General features: G+C 39.0%; 1 protein-coding gene across 1 annotated transcript; it reads right to left on the minus strand.

Annotated features, from left to right (window-relative positions):
• Positions 1–1,461: 1,461 nt before the first annotated feature.
• Positions 1,462–14,839, minus strand: METTL3 (methyltransferase 3, N6-adenosine-methyltransferase complex catalytic subunit). Its single transcript, XM_072415182.1, has 11 exons — positions 14,627–14,839; positions 13,750–13,958; positions 11,893–12,276; positions 11,319–11,494; positions 9,760–9,976; positions 7,904–8,091; positions 4,638–4,676; positions 4,440–4,548; positions 4,194–4,259; positions 2,769–2,881; positions 1,462–1,789 (listed from the first exon to the last, which is right to left on the minus strand). Exons 1-11 carry the CDS (start codon positions 14,730–14,732, stop codon positions 1,615–1,617), a joined length of 1,782 nt encoding a protein of 593 aa, XP_072271283.1. The 5' UTR covers positions 14,733–14,839; the 3' UTR covers positions 1,462–1,614.
• Positions 14,840–17,038: the final 2,199 nt, after the last annotated feature.

The raw sequence follows: 17,038 nt of genomic DNA on the forward strand, positions 1-17,038 counted from the left end.
ATGTCTCTGGGGGAAACCAGGCCCTGCTCATAATTTGCCCAATACCATCCAGACAGTGAAGTGTGGTGGTCCCAGCATCATGCTGTGGGGGTGTTTTCCAGCAGCAGGAACTGGGAGACTGGTCAGGGTTGAGTGAAAGCTAAAGGGTGTAAAGTACAGAGATATCCTCACTGGAACCAGGGTCGTCCTTTAATACAGGAGAACACATTTGTAAATTTCCAACAGCAACAACGGGACTTTAATGGCACACACAAAAAAGAATTATATCAACGACGTAGCTAAGAGCAATTTGAAGAAACCCCATAAAAACATTTAGAATACAAGCAAAAGTCATTTGGTGATTATTTCATTGTTCCCTCAACGCATTCTAGTCCAACATAATACAATTTCTATACAACTTACTTTTCAGGAAAAACCTCATGGGTATGATCCCCCCAACAATGGCAATGGAGGTCAAGAGACAATTCGGTATGTTTGGCCATGTGTGGGAAGATTGACTCGTATAAACAGATAAACAGCCCGTCCAAACTGTCTCTTGACCCCCATTGCCATTGTTGTTGAGAGGATCATAAACCAATGAAGTTATTTCCTGAAATGTAAGTTGTATTAAAATTAGATTATGTTGATGGATGTTAAGTAATTAATATACATGTATGTTAGTGAATTCAAAATTTTCTCCTGAAGAAGTGGACTAGATCCATGAAACGTGTCGAGGGAAGAATAAAAGCCGGTGTTATGTCTAATTTCACCTGAAAGTCATATCTGTTTGAGGCAACTATAACTACTTGTTTGATACTTATACCTTATATACAATTCTCCCAAAAATTAAAATATTCCCTAAGGACTTGGCCATCTACTCTACACTATATATTTTTTTTTTTGTCCAGGGGTTCGGAGGATTTTAATTTTTTTTTTTTTTTATTGTGGATATAATGCACTTTTCATAAACAACTAAATCCCTTCTCCCATGGGGAGGAAGACATGTTTGTAGTCCTGTACAAGGGGGACAACACCCTGACTCCCTCCATGGATACAGTAGAGACAGTGAGCATAGCTACCCAAGGAAGAAAAAAAAGAATGTAGTGAAGCTGCCACATTCAAGGATTGGTAAGCTGCAAAATATTACATTTTTACTTACTTACTTTATAGATGAATTGTAGGTAGCAAGTAAAATCCATCCGTAAACTGAGTTCTCTCATAGGGGGATCACTCCATGGTCTCAAAGGAAGTGGGCATACCCTGTTCCCTGGCTAGAACTTAGGACAGAGATAGATACATGGAAAAGGAAATAGCAACAATAGCACGCGCACCATTTTCTTCACACAGCTCTAGTGGTTGTTCATGGAGGGTGAAATCAGGAAAAATGCAAGATTGTGCTTTCAGAGCACAGTTTTCCAACATGTTTTTCAGAGCAAGTACACAGCTATGCCTGAATTAGAAAAAAAACCATACACCATTAGGTGGTACATTGTGTTCCTCTAATGTTTTTTAATTTAGAATGCACTGCATTACAAAAGAACAACCTCCTAAATTTGTATTTACAATTGTAAAAACAAGTCTACAAAAATTAGACAAAAGTATTTTTTCAGTAAGGAGCAGCATGGAGCATGGAGCTCAAATGCCAATACATTTCTTCTGATCCATATTATCCTGTTCATTAATATAGTAAGAGCAGTTCATCACGGGCTTTGGTTTTGAGATGACTCCATCTGGATATTGTTGCTTAAATCGAGCTACAACGTCTGGATCTAATAAATGGATCCCATCCAACTGATTTCCTAATGTTATCCTAGAGAAAAAACGCAGAGGTCATTAATAGCATTTTAGGATTGACATAAAACCATGCATAAAGCCCTTATAGGCTCCTAGGTTTGACTAGATAGTCCTGTAGATAGGTGATCGCATGGCCAGCAGCGAGGAGGATCCTGGGAAGCCGATGCTTTAATACTCAGATAAGTAAGAAGTGTAGTTTAGATCAGTGGTTGCCAACCTTTTCGGACCTGCGGCCAGCTAAATCAGACTCTGGACTGCGTATACGCGGGGAGCTGTGTGTCACTCAAAGGGGAAGAAACTTCCCCCAGAGTGATATCATAATGCCAGAACCCACTCTCCCATTGCAGGCTCAAACCTGCGCCCCGAGCCTGTGATCCATATGGGGAACATGGTCCACAGCGCTGGCCTGTCCTTCTGACCCCACTGGGGGTGCACCGGCCAGAGTCACTAACTACAAAAAGTTTTGTCCCGGACCACCGGTTGGCAACCACTGGTTTAGATTAGGGGATAAACAAGGTGAGAAGTGCATTCAGTCTTAAAATGTACTTGGAGTCCCACCAACTGGGTACTTAAGAATACAACATGCCACGGGGAAAAACATTTAGTCTGCAATTTAAAACTAACCAAAAGTAAAGCTTTAAGTTCTTTGTTACATTATGGACATTCTGACTTTGGGATGTATTGCTTCTGGTTTGCATTTGGGGATTCCACACAAAGCATGGTGTACTTTAATGAATGGGGAAATGTGCCTGAGGAGATGCCGCCAGTTTTGTGACTGGGCTTTCCAATCAGACTGTTTCTCTGGACCCTGCAGGTTCCATACTGGGTCCCACAGGTTATGAATGACAATACCAATAGTCTGTTTACAACATATACATATTACTGACATAAAATAGCATGAGTTATGTATTCAAAGTTTTACAAAGATTTAAAAAAAAAAAAAATCTAGAAACTGCTCTGAGGTTCTATCCAGATTTGTAAAGGTTGGCACTAACCAGTTTGGCTGTACATTATGGGGACGTCCGAAGAGCTCAATCTTGCGGGTTCCAGGAGAGAGACGCTCGATCATACCGTAAATTTCATCGGGTTTGTGGCTTGTAGAACGTACCTATAAGATTTAAAACACCAATCTCTTTTAAAGTCAAATGTGCTAAGGGTAACTGCCAAATTGCTTTTTCCTGGATGGCTGTGACATCAGCAGGCAGATTAGGAAGTTCTGACTTTTTCTCTGGTTTCCCTGACCTGCATTAGTGTCTAAATGTACTGAACCTAAGGACAATCGGGCAACTAGAATTTTCTGTTGGAGGTAAGCAATACCTAACCTCCTAAAGCAGAACTTCCACTAATTATAATCAATTACCTTTACTTGTAAAAAGCCCTTGATCCATAAGCCCTTGACCCATACACAAACCTTATTTTGTTAAGAAAGTAATAATAAACAAAAAAAAAACACATTTTCTATTATATAAAAGGGAAAAAAACCCTTTTACATAATGTTATAAATGTAATGTATTTTGGACAGGTTTAATTAAACATTCCACTTTATTGGTCACTTAAAAGGTATTAGGCTACCAAACTCAACACTAACAATTCACTGGTCATGGAAATAAAGCCGAAACACCCCCTTGATAATAGTGTAGATCAGTGTTTCTCAACTAGGGTTCCTCCAAAAGTTGTTAGTGGTTCCTTGAGCTATGAGCAGTTTATACCTCTCCAATGATCTTTTAAGCTCTCTATAAGGGTGTCATTCTTCCCACTAGCCAACAATGTAAGTCAGGGGTGCCCAGACTTTTTTTTGCTTGGGAGCTACTTTTTAAATGACCAAGTCAAAATGATCTACTAAGAATAAAAATTCTAACCATATATTTATTTGTAAATATACCGAGTATGACAGAGAAGTGATTAAAGCTAATGAGACACTGAATGGCAGAACATTGCACTACAAGACCTGTACTAGGAGAATGTCGTGCTGCACAAGAAACCGCCCAGCACTGCTCACCTCCTCCAGCCCTCTCTGCCTCCCTCCCCACTGTTACACCGAGCCTTCTCACACAGAAAGAGATCCCCAGCATCCCTATACACGTAGCAGCCTGGCTGCTAGGAAGCAGCAGGGAGGGGTAAGGCAGGGCTCTGCAATCTACTTGGGTTGCCTATGCGATCGACTGGAAGACCGCGATCAACGTTTTGGCCAGCCCGATGTAAGATATTCTTCACACTGTCCACCACACTAATGTACTGTGAGCTGTGGATTTAGGTATAGCAGCGGCTTTAAAATTTATTACAAGGGTTCCCCACACATTACATAAATGGTAGAGAAAGGCTGGTCTGGGGAGTGGTCTGCTCCTTTCCCCGCTTTCAATGTTTTTAGTCCATATGGCCATTTTATTATTCTATACAACAGAAGAAGCAGCTCCACTTACCTCAGCTACAATAACATCACAATCAAGACCGCGGTTAAAACCTTGTGGGTTTCCTTTCACACCAACCTATAATTAACACAAGAAATATCAGAAGTGGTCATACTTAAAATTTCCAAAACGTATTATTTTCTTGGATGTAGGGGTGACACAGCAATAAAAGATGGTTTCCAACACAAGTCAGGTTGATGGTAGGTTAATGGTATTATAAAAGGAAAACCTGGACAAATAATTATACAATACAATTACCAAGCAGTGTTCTTTGCCATGATTTAACCAATGTCCTGTGCGTCCTGTCCGAATAATTCTTTGTAGCTGGTTAGTTTTCACCCAGATTATCTCATCCACTCGCTCATATCTGTAGATGTGTCACCCAATAACAAATTTGCATTAGTCACAAGCCAAAAAAACCCCCAAACCTACAAACAGAAGGTACCATACACTTACCCCCACAGCTTCAAGCATTCTCTTCCCAGTTCCATAGCTCTACAAAACAGAAAGAAATAAAATTGAAACATTTAGGATGTTTTTTATTATGCTTTTAGTACACCTAGGCTAAAAGTTGCCCCCTGTACATTTTCTAGAATTCTACATTTCAGCTATGTCTATCATATAAAGAAAGCAAGAAAACGCAGACGCACCAAAATATAAAATAAGGAAAAATTTAGAAAAATAATTAAGAAGAGAAGAAGAAGAAGAAGAGAATTAAGAAGATTAAGAATTAAGAGAGTTAAAGCTTAGTTGAAATACACACACACACACTGATTACCCGGCGTTGCCCGGGTATTTATTTATTGCAATCCTATATTATAGTCCAAAAAAAAAGTATGTAAAAATATAAGCAAAAGGCACACTGTGCTGAGCAATACATACACACATACATACATAGATGCAAATATACCTCTGACATATAGCACAGCGCTGTAAAAAGATTAGCAGTACACTCACATGAGTCTCAGTCATATGTCTAGCAAGTTTGGTTGAAATGTCTCAATGCGTTTCCTAGTGATGACATACACACATACATTTAAATATAGCTCTGACAGATAGCACAGCATTGTACATATGACCGGTGCACTCACATTAGTCTCAGTCACTTGTATAGCAAGTTTGGTTCAAATGTCTACGCGTTTCCGAGTGATGGTGAAACATACATACAGTTAAGTCCACAAATATTTGGACAGAGACAACTTTTTTCTAGTTTTGGTTCTGTGCATTAACCTCCTGGGCATGGTAACCCCGAGTGTGACCATGCTAAGAAAAAAAGATGCTAAAAGCAGTAACCCCGAGTCACACTCGGGGTAGATAAACCTATATATCGTTCTTCTCTGCGATGTCTGTCTTCCTTCTTCCTCCGACCAGCTTCCTCTGCACTCAATGAGTCACCAGGGAGTTCCCGGTAACGTGGGTGCTTGCGGACGTTGCCCGCAGGAAATTCAAATTTATTTGTATTGCATTCAATACAAAATAACTGTATTGAATGCAATACAGTGGATTTATATGTGTAAAAGCAGTACATTGTCTTTCATGAACATTTATTTTACAGTATAATATTTTAGTATGAGTATAATATTTATTTTTTATTTAAAAAAAATAAATTTTATTTTTTAAACTATTTAATTTATTATTTTGACATGATTTAGTGTTTCAAACTTTATTATACTCATACCTTTTATATTAAATTGTAAAATAAATTTTCATGAAAAACAATGTACCCCTTTTAGACATAAAATGTGAGGAACTAAAGACTTTATTTTAACAGGATCACTTCATTTCAAGGGCTCAAAAGTAATTGGATAATTGACTCAAAAGCTATTTTATGGGCTGGTGTGGGCAATTCCTTCGTTATGTCATTATCAATTAAAGATAGATCAGATAAAATGCAGGTGAAACAAGCCATCCTTAAGCTGCAAAACATAAAAAACCCATCCAAGAAATTGCTACAGCATTAGGAGTGCCAAAATCTACAGTTTGGTACATCACGAGAAAGAAACAAAGCACTGGTGAACTCAGCAACTCCAAAAGACCTGGACGTCCACGGAAGACAACAGTGGTGGATGATCGCAGAATAATTTCCATGGTGAAGAGAAACCCCTTCACAACAGCCAACCAAGTGATCAACACTCTCCAGGAAGTAGGCGTATCGATATCCAAGTCTACCATAAAGAGAAGACTGCATGAAAGTAAATACAGAGGGTGCACTTGCAAGGTGCAAGCCACTCATAAGCCTCAAGAATAGAAAGGCTAGATTGGACTTTGCTCAAAAACATCTAAAAAAGTCGGCACAGTTCTGGAAAAACATTCTTTGGACAGATGAAACCAAGATCAACCTTTTACCAGAATGATGGCAAGAAAAAAAGTATGGAGAAGGCGTGGAACAGCTCATGATCCAAAGCATACCACATCATCTGTAAAACATGGTGGAGGCAGTGTGATGGCTTGGGCATGCATGGCTGCCATGGCACTGGGACACTAGTGTTTATCCATGATGTGACACAGGACAGAAGCAGCCGAATGAATTCTGAGGTGTTCAGAGACATACTGTCTGCTCAAATCCAGCTAAATGCAGTCACATTGATTGGGAGGCGTTTTATAATACAGATGGACAATGACCCAAAACATACAGCCAAAGCAACCCAGAAGTTTATTAAAGCAAAGAAGTGGAATATTCTTGAATGGCCAAGTCAGTCACCTGATCTGAACCCAATTGAGCATTTCACTTGTTGAAGACTAATCTTCGGACAGAAAGGCCCACAAACAAACAGCAACTGGAAGCCGCTGCAGTAATGGCCTGGCAGAGCATTAAAAAGGAAGAAACCCAGCATCTGGTGATGTCCATGAGCTCAAGACTACAGACTGTCATTGCTAGCAAATCTCATGTCCCTCCTACATGTGATGATTTATGACTGATTTTTGCTTGGAAACGCATTTACAACACTATTTTCCCTCAGTGGAAATGCAATGGCTTTACCACTGCATTTTCCTGAGATTGATTGCTGAATACTGACTACACTCCTTATCACAAGTAACACCACAAACCCATACAGAAGATAAGGGGGGCATGTGGGCATGTCAGACTGGGTCTGATCACAGAACAAACTCCTGTTACGTAGTATACTGGTGTCTGGATGACTGCACATTATTAGATACACAGTGCAAATGCTGGTAAAAGAAAGTGGAGGCAAGACTATCGAATGTCTATCTGGATCTATTTCCATTGACTTTGGTTGGGGTTGGATTTAGAGGTCTTCTCTCCATCAATTCTGCAGTCAGGTTTTTAAGAAATAAAGATCAATCGAAACTAATTTGTCCAGTGTTTGCTTCAATTAAAAAAATTCAATCAGTCAACAGAAAATATTTACACAACACCAGACAAAATCTAATGTTTCCAATGGCTTTTTAATAGTTTTCTATTTATGAAAGTGTGATATTTTATGAGGGTAAATAACGCTCTGGAAAAAGCAAATAACCAGTAAAGAGCAAACATCACTTGTCTGGCTGTCTCTAATATCTAAGTCTCTGAGATTTATTTATAAATATGGAAAAGGGATTCTTCCATGCTAACAATGTGAGAATAAAGGCATCAGCTGCTGTGTAAATCAAATATTTTAACTTTTTTATCAACAAGATGAAAGGGTAAACATAAAATTCATATAACTTTCCACGTTTATATAAACAGACCCCTTGGTGCTTATAAAAAACTATGGTTTTACCTTCCAGTGACCCAGAGAAAGAGAAATCCATCGTCCTGCAACACCGGAATTTGCAATTTTCTCATTTCATCATCAGTCAAAGTCCCATATGGAAGTTCCATATGAATATCCCATGGTGGGTCAGCCATTACCACTGAGAACTTGCCCAGAATGCTCATGTCCAGGTATCGGATGTCACACCGGATCCACTAAAGAACAAAGAAACCGTTATTTACACTGAACAAAGTCACAGCACAGAAGTAAATAAATCTGACTAGCAGATGTAAATATATAGAAAAAGCTCAGCCAAGTTGGTGTCAATGCAAGTTAAGAAATGCAGCTTACTTCACATTGCACTATCCTTATTTTCAGAGGGTAGAGCTTCAATTGATTCTGGCAAATTTAGGCTAAGCTAGGACCTGTATCAATGGACTTTATTTTGAATCACTTGGGGTTTTCCCATACTGTGGGAGTCCATGGAAATACAATACGTGCATGGAGAATGTTACATGCAGATCAGAGGAAAAACTGCAGGTTTTATTCAGCTATCAGTCTTATACAAATCTCAAATTGTCATTGGCAAAAGCCCAAAGGTCCTTAGCCTGTGTCCATCAAAGAGGGCCTCAGCTTCTGTAAGAGGATGCGCAACTTAGCTGCACAGTAAGGTAATGCAGATCAGCAGCAAAAGAAATGCCTAATTAAAGTATGCATTTGCCCACTTCTTTTTTAACTGTGAAAAAATATAATACAACTCTGAATTTTGAATTTTTAGATAATTGTTACAACTCTGAAACAATTATCTAAAAATTATGAAAGTTGATATGATACATGATAAAATGTACAGCATTACCAAAAAAACACTTAAAATATTGAAACATTCCACCCCATGCACAGTTATTGCTTGTGCCTCTATATCCTATCCAAGCACATAGAACTCACTTCCCAGTGTCCATGTTAGTGATGAAGTGCACCTTTAGAACATAGTTATCCTTTTTATATCCTGTACTGTAAGAGCACTGGAAGATCCTTGCAACCCATTCAGCTTTACACCTTCACTGAGTATACTTCCATTTCCATGTTTGTTCTTCCCTCACCTCTCTGTAGATGTACACCTTCTGTTTCAGGTCAGCAGAAATGAAAACTTCTTGCACACACACACATCTTCTTGCACCTCTGTTTTCCTACCCCGTGTTAAAATTTCCTGATTATTATCATCCTGTGTGTATCCTTGTATGGAGTCACATGTACTAACAACAAAAGAGCGCACATTCTGTCCTTGTACTGTCTCCTTCATTTACCATCTTAGCATTTGTCCACCTACTTTTCCTGCACATACTCTTATCTTTCAAGATACCTATGCAAACCTTCTATGCACAAACTGCTAACACTCACATGCATTGAATTCCCCTGCCTCACATATTGTCAAACTGTCATACCTCTGCCTTCATATACTCTACAAACTTCTTCCCTGCACTTTCTGCTCACTTTCATACCTTCCATCCTCCGAATATACTGCTCCATCAAATCCACCACAGATGTCCTATTTCTGTACCCTCTACCCTTTCTCACAAAAAACTTGTATGTCACTGTCCCCCCCTTCTCCTATGTACATATTGCCAAATCACTAGCATTGTATGAAATATCCCTCATTGCTCATTCTGGAATGGGCATAATTTTGCTGAAAGATATAAAGCTGGTAGCCATGCCAGCATCAGGGATCAATTACATACAGTTCTCAATATTTTAAAAATACAATTAAAATCCATTTTAAAAAAGGTTTTTAATGGAAGACACACAGAAGTAAAAAAACAAAACAAAAAAAAAAACAAAAAAAAAAAACATGTTCCTAAAATAAGAATGTGAAACACTAGCATTACCTGTGCAGGGAAGAGACGGCCTACGCTTGCGTCACTAACACTTTTAACCAATGGCATTTCTTGACTTGGAGTAGATTCGATGCCGGCTGTTGTTCCACCAGGCTCCACCCACGCATCAATCTCATAATGAACATATTTACAGGTGTCCATATGGAAACAAGTGTTCAGGAAGGAGCAGTCACCGAGAGACTCGTCCGTATGTGGGTTAATTATACGCCTGGAAAATATCACAACATGGCTTTACATTTGCATTGCATTTGCGTGCATTTTGCACGCGGAATGGAGAAAGCAAGGATTCATTGATTTAGGAAAGGTACGCGGCTGTCTTTTTTTGCCATTGTAACAAAAGAGTCATTGTGATTTATTCACCTTTTTACCGGGAACATTTAGCAAAATTATGAAACATAATGGCTAAATGAGAGATCACTCACAAAAAGCAGTGTTCTCCCCAGCCCTTCCAGCACTTTTCATTAACCACCCGCCTGTTTTTGTGTGTTTACTGAACGGTTTTGTCACAATACAAGGGCCACCATCCCGCCTACAATTTTTTCCCACCCGGCTTAAAAAAAAGTTCTGTGTTAAAAACTGAAAAGGAGTTTAGGCAATTTTATAATATATAATCATTTCTGTTTAATGGCAGAGAAAATGTCATAACATTTACAAGTCAGAAAAGAAAAACTAAACAAAGTACAGCTAGTACTGTACAGTAAGTAAAAGAAATGCATTGAATCACAATATGAAAATAAGATGTATGCAAAGATAACAATGATCCTATCAGAATACAGCCTTACAACACGTGTTGACTACTGGCCAAGGTTTGAAAATAGGTCCTACAATTATTTTGTAAAAGACAGTTACATGCAACATCAATAAGGGGAGATGATAGATGGAGAGATCAATAGAAAACATAGAATATACAAATGATTAACCATATTTAGTTCTATAGCCCTGTGATTGTATTTACAAGATGTAAACACCACAAAGATCTACTAAAAAATACCAGCAGTGTACAGGTTAGTACTTCTGTGTTACCAGCACCACCACTAGTGTTACCAGCACCACTACTTGGTGGAGATGTACTTTGTTTTTTTTTATAAAAGAAGATCAAGAATAAATAGTTATCACAACAGACTATTTGAATATTTATAGCCATTTATTAACTATCATAAATATGGCAATTCTTTTTTTTTTTGCTATTATGTTTTATGGGAACATATATTACTTCCTTGTACTTGGTATATCTTCAAAATTACTGTTGTCAGTATTTTTTTTCAACAAAAGTGCCCCTGGGCATAATAACTTTCTCGGACTTTGCCAACACAGTCACTTTGCTGAAAGCGTATGGCCACTTAAGGCTCTTCAGTATCCAACACACCTTTAAATGTATCAGATGCCTGGGACCCCCACCCGCAGCTACATCACTAATGTGTTTTGTATGATGCAGTGGCCAGGAGAGAGAACCAGAAAGTGGCATCTATGTAATAAACTGTCCAATAATGGTAAAATATGAATAACAACATAACTACATAATTTTTAAAATGACAATTTTTTAGGTTTACCTGAAGTGTAGTTTACGGCATGGAGTGTCTACTCCAGATGCTCTCATACACTCTTCTTTTGTCCCATAGTCACAGAACTCCTGGACTTGAGCTCTTCCACGGGAGCGGAACTTTTCCACAATAGATTGCTCCTTGGCTGTGCTAGTATTTAGGAGCTCCAAGATCTCTTGACTTACCTACATTTTAAAGGGAAGAAATTCTTAATGCAATATGAGAAAAACAAATGTCAATACTGCCTAGTCCAACCTGTCAACCAATAACTAAATATAATAGTCAAGTATGTAAGTACGGTAATATTAGTATTGGTGTAATACAGGTAAATCCCAGTCACATGTACATACTTAAAAAAAGTCTACTTAGTCTGAAACCATAGCTTGACATGGAAGAAAAAGTAAAAATAGATTGTTGTTAAAAAAACGTGGATCACATAACCCAATTAAACATTACCGTACTTCTGTCTCCTGCACAATATTAGGTCAAACAGAAAATGCTAACTTGTAGTACTGCAAATGTAAGGCACTAATCAATCCTGAAACATATCTGACAGCACCCATTGCCCCGCAAAAACACTTACCTTCTTACTTTGCTGTTCTTTAGTGGACTGCTGACTTAGTAAGCTCTCGATTTCTAAGTCCAAATGAGATGCATGTTTGCGGGCCTTCTTATGGATCTCAGATACCTTTTTCTCTCCAGCAGCACCAGAGGATGACGCTACTGATGAGGAGGTGGCCCCATCCGTCTCTTGTATCCTTCTCTTTTTGGTTCCTGGAGCAGTAGTTTGCCCTTTTCTTTCAGACACAGCCCCCATCATTGCAGAAAGCTTGGAATGGTCAGCATAAGTCACTACGGTGGGTCGGTCATTATCTTCATGCTCACCACCTTTAACTTCAATAAGCTCCTGAGCTGCAAATTTTTGTAAAAGGCTTTCAACAGCTTGGCGTGACACAGGTAAATCTGGCTGCAACACAAAACATGAAATGTTTAATTATTATACAGCAGATCATATTTGAGATATAAAGTAAGAGAAGTTAAAACTGATAACAGAATGAATAGGAAAAGCTGCAATGCTGCACACACATCAAATAGAATAAATCTGAAGGAAATACAATATGATTTCATTATCAGTTATGATATTATAAAGTCTTAATGTTATTTCAAAAGCAATTTCAATTTTGTTTTTTCCACTAAAATAAAACCAGGTCACTCTGCCATGAAAAGTCACCCAGAATGCCAATGCTTTGACCTCATCTCCCTGTCCCTTCCACTTCTGGAGACCACAAAGGCTATGATGGTGCATTAGTACGGTCCTTGGTTGTCATTGTCAGAAAGCTGGTTCAGAGCAATTATATGCTACTGCAGCACATTCATTGAGGTTGGAAATGGTTGCAGGAGATCAGCAGAACTAAGATGTGAATACAAGAATGTATGTTTTGTTTTTTATAAAAGGGGAGGGGGTACCTATAATAACATGCAGTGCTTTAGCAAAAAAAAAAAAGTAGTTATTGCATCATTGCTTGCCTATAACAACCTAATTTTAAGCTCCATAGTCATCATCCAAAGCAACAATTGGCAAGTTGACTTCTACTAAACTATAGTCATAGAAATATACAGGTACTCCTCGTGTTAAAGACATGCGACATACGGATGACTCCTAGATAAGAACAGAGCTTCCATGCTCCCTCGTGTGCAGGACGAAGGCTTGGAAGGGGGCAGTTTGCATGACTTGCCAAAAAAATCTTTTGCTAAACACAGCTGAGACTGAGCTCTTCTGCAAGCTCTTGTAACTCTTTAATGACCAAGACAAACTCAACAGGGTGTACCCCTTTGATTGGCTAACCCAGACAGGAATTTTCTTGTAGTGTTTGTTGCACATTTTTAGGTTCTTTTTATGCTTATGTTTTTAATGGTATTTATTAAAGTTATGTTTTTTGATATTTAATTGATAAAATTTGCACCTATTGGCCTGAAAAGTCCCAGATCTCTGTTTTGTATTAGATTCGGAATGTGGCCTTGCAAAAATGAACAGGGTGGCTAAATCTAATTGGTAGTGTTTATGTTTATGATTAGCTCACAGTGAGGATTTTATGCAGTAACTGACATCACACTGCCTAATATTATGTTGAGACAAACATCTGTCCTAACTGCATTTATTAAAATAGTGTACCTATTCTGACTTACATACAAATTTAACTTAAGAACAAACCTACAGTCCCCATCTCATATGTAACTCGGGGACTACCTGTATATACAACCTGTTTACTCCACAGGCAGCAAAAACAATCTGCATATTATATTTTTTCACATCAAAAGCTAGGAACAGAAGTTTCCCACTTCACAGGCAAGACAACAGGGTTCTTATCATGCAGCTGGGGATTACTTTGTTTTTTATGTACACATGACCGGTGTGTATTTACTTTACAGTCCATCTTACCGTAGCTATGGCTTGTTGAATGGATACAGAGTCTGATGGCAAGACAAGTGACAGATCTGACAGATGATGCAAAAGTTTACTTTCCAGTTCAGGGTCTGGAATTACTTCTGTTGGTCCAGTAGCGGTCTTTGAAGGTTGTGGAGGTGCAGAAGGCACCGGGCTGTCACTACGCAGACCTGGAGCCAGCCCAGCATCTGGATTCTGAAGATCTGGAATGAGAGAAGAACAATGTAGTCACAAATGTAATCAGACTATGGACAATCTCTGTGCAATGATTACATAACTACATATTACATGAATCATCTCTGTCCACTATAAGTGATTTCCATCACTTGTACATGTAATGCATACAATGAAATATAGTTTTGTAGAGCCGGGGTTAGGGCTTACTGCTATTCAGGGATTTGTTGGAGACATTTTCTCTCCCTTCCTGACTCGTTATAAATAAACCTGTACTGAGAAAATATGGAAGTGGCAACTGTGCTACCCATACACATGCAAGATACCCAGCCATTAATCCTAGCCGGTGACCCGATCAGTGATGAAGAATGAATGGAGATCAGAGACAGCCAAGCAAGCAGCATTGCATGAGGCCAGACATGGCGACTCCCATGTTTCCTGTGCAGAGGGAGGACGGATTATGAGGAGTCGGCTCCCACCATCAGACAGCTGCCATCTACTGTGTGTCAGTATGGGGAGGTCTCTGCAGAGTACCATAGAGATGTATGGGACGGTGGACTGCCATGGCAGGAAAGTCACTATATGTTTTACATTTTTATTAGCAAAATAAATAATGCTGCTGCAGTCAGTGAATGCCTAGGGACAAAGCCGACCCTGTACATGGCACAGGCGGTGAATGAAGGGAGACAGACATTACCCAGCCCCAGCTGAGAGCTGACATCCTTCCTCCTCCGCTTCAGCCGTTCCCGCAGGCAGTCCAGCTGCTTCTTGTGAGCTTGGATAGAGCTCCACGTGTCCGACATAGCGCTCAGCTCCTTCCCTACCGCCCTCCGGTATACTACAGTCACTTTACACCGCAATACACTATGCTGCTCGCCCACCGGATGTATACAGTGCACACCGGAAGTAGTAGTTTGGGTAACTTGAAAACTCTTCCCGACATAGCTTCTCGCACATAAGTTCCTTGGATGGGCTGATGAAGGCGTAACCAATAGCATCACGCTTTTCATCGGCCTGTCTTCTCGTTCCTATGAGAGTGAAAGGAGAACTGTGATTGGTTAAAGGAATAAATAGTATCAGTGTTTATGGCGGGAATGTTGTAGATGTGTGAGGTGACTTCATTTAACAATAAAATATTGAATTTATAGCTTGGAACTTTGTTCCTGGTGAAGACCTGATTATTCCTAGTGCAATATAAAACATTCCTTGAAGTTAAATAGTACAGCTACATATCTGTACAGAATACCATGGGTTACTCTACAACTCATGTGGCAGCAAAGCATTAAATACAACACATGGCCACCTGCGCTGCTGTGCATTTTGATATTCACCCCAAATTCATTACATTGTACAAAATCAGAGAGAATTATGTACAGCAATGCTTTATAACAATGCGTTATATCATCATTATACATATATATTGTTATATTATGATATGTGGTTTCTATGCAGTGGTACAGTGTCCTGCAATGCACCTCTAATGTGAACAAGGCCTAAATGTACAAATATTTCAATTATTAAATGATAATACAAAGTAAAATTAGCATCAAAAAGTGTGACTGTGGTTTCCATACATCCCGTCTTCTGAACCTGACACAGAAAACATAAGCAGGGCCACATTGCCCAGGGCCCTTGTTGACAGAATGGCAAGGGTGCAGGGAGCTGAAATGCCACACATTTTGTGCCCACACTTTATATTTGCCCAGGGCCAAAATACCATCCCTGGACCTACAGTACACTGAATTGGGGTTGTAGATAAAGTGCACTGGAGCATTGTTGAAATTAGTATAGAATTGGATTACACAGTGCATACACCATAGATGGTGAACACACAAAATAATTTGTAAATATTGTGCTGTGAAAGTCTTGCATAAAATGAAAATAAATAAAAAACAGTTGGGTTCTTTTTGCAGAAGGGAGCAGCAATGTCGCTTCTGAAATAAAAAAAACAAAAAAAAAACAACCTGCATGATTGCAGTTTCTTAATTGTACTGACCTGTCTGTGCTCCGCTGCCATCTTTCACCAGATCTTGTTCTGGGAATCAGGCTGGGTTTATACTTCTTGAGATGAATCAATCATTGAACAGATAAGACAAGTAATGGAAACGTTGGGAAGAGGGTACACAAGCTTGGTGAAAATGGCACCTAATAAAACTTTTTTCTTTGGCAGGCAATCTCGCCTAAACGTTGTTGCTAAAGAGATAATAAAAAGGTCCCAGTTATACTAAATGTATCTGGTCCTCACAGGTATAACCAGGAAAATCGGCATGTGCTTTCTATTGACTGTCAACTGTATGGCATTTTCTATGTTTCCAACAAAGACACTCATAGTTTTTGTAATGCATTTGTTCAAGCTCAATTTAAGACTGAAAAGCAACCTATTAGTAGATTTGTGAACTGGCTAATGTCATTACAGATCCCTGCTGGTATTTATGTGGGCTAAGACAATTTTGCCTTTCGTCAAGTTTGGTGTGTAATCCCTGTTTTTTAATCCCACTGCACTTCACTTTACCTAATTGTTTATTATATTTCCTTTTTTTCTCAATAATCCTCCTAATTTTTATTACCTTGTTCCTTCCTCCCTGGGAGTATCTTAGTCATTTTACGTTTGCAGAATCCAGGAAAATTTCACATATCCCAAAAGACTGCAGGACCATGAAAATCATAGAAATCGAGGTTAGAAATTTATATTAATGACAGTTGTTAGATGTCAACTGGTCATGTGCGAGATTTAGGGGTATTTCGCTAAGGGAAGGGGCAGCTGGCTGTAAAAACCAGGAACTGACATCCAGCTACTGAAGACAAGATGGTGGCATGGAATAGAAATAAAGCTGGAAAACTATGATACTGGTGAAGACTTAGCTGAACTTCACGCACCTTTATTTTAAGTATTTTTTAGTGACAAATGTTAGGATTTATTGCCGTGGCTGATTTTATTATATATTACTACGTGAAAGGTCCTCATACATTCAACAAGTAGCAGAACATTCCCTGTATGCACATTTGACAATTGTTTCTCCATTAATGTCATTTAGAGGAGCCCCTGCGGACATGGATATGAAGGCCAAACATAGCTGGGCTAAACTCGCATTGGAAAGAAATTTTGGGG

This window comes from Pyxicephalus adspersus, chromosome 6 (genome assembly GCF_032062135.1).
Source record: "Pyxicephalus adspersus chromosome 6, UCB_Pads_2.0, whole genome shotgun sequence".
In the NCBI taxonomy this organism is placed as follows: Eukaryota; Metazoa; Chordata; class Amphibia; order Anura; family Pyxicephalidae; genus Pyxicephalus; species Pyxicephalus adspersus.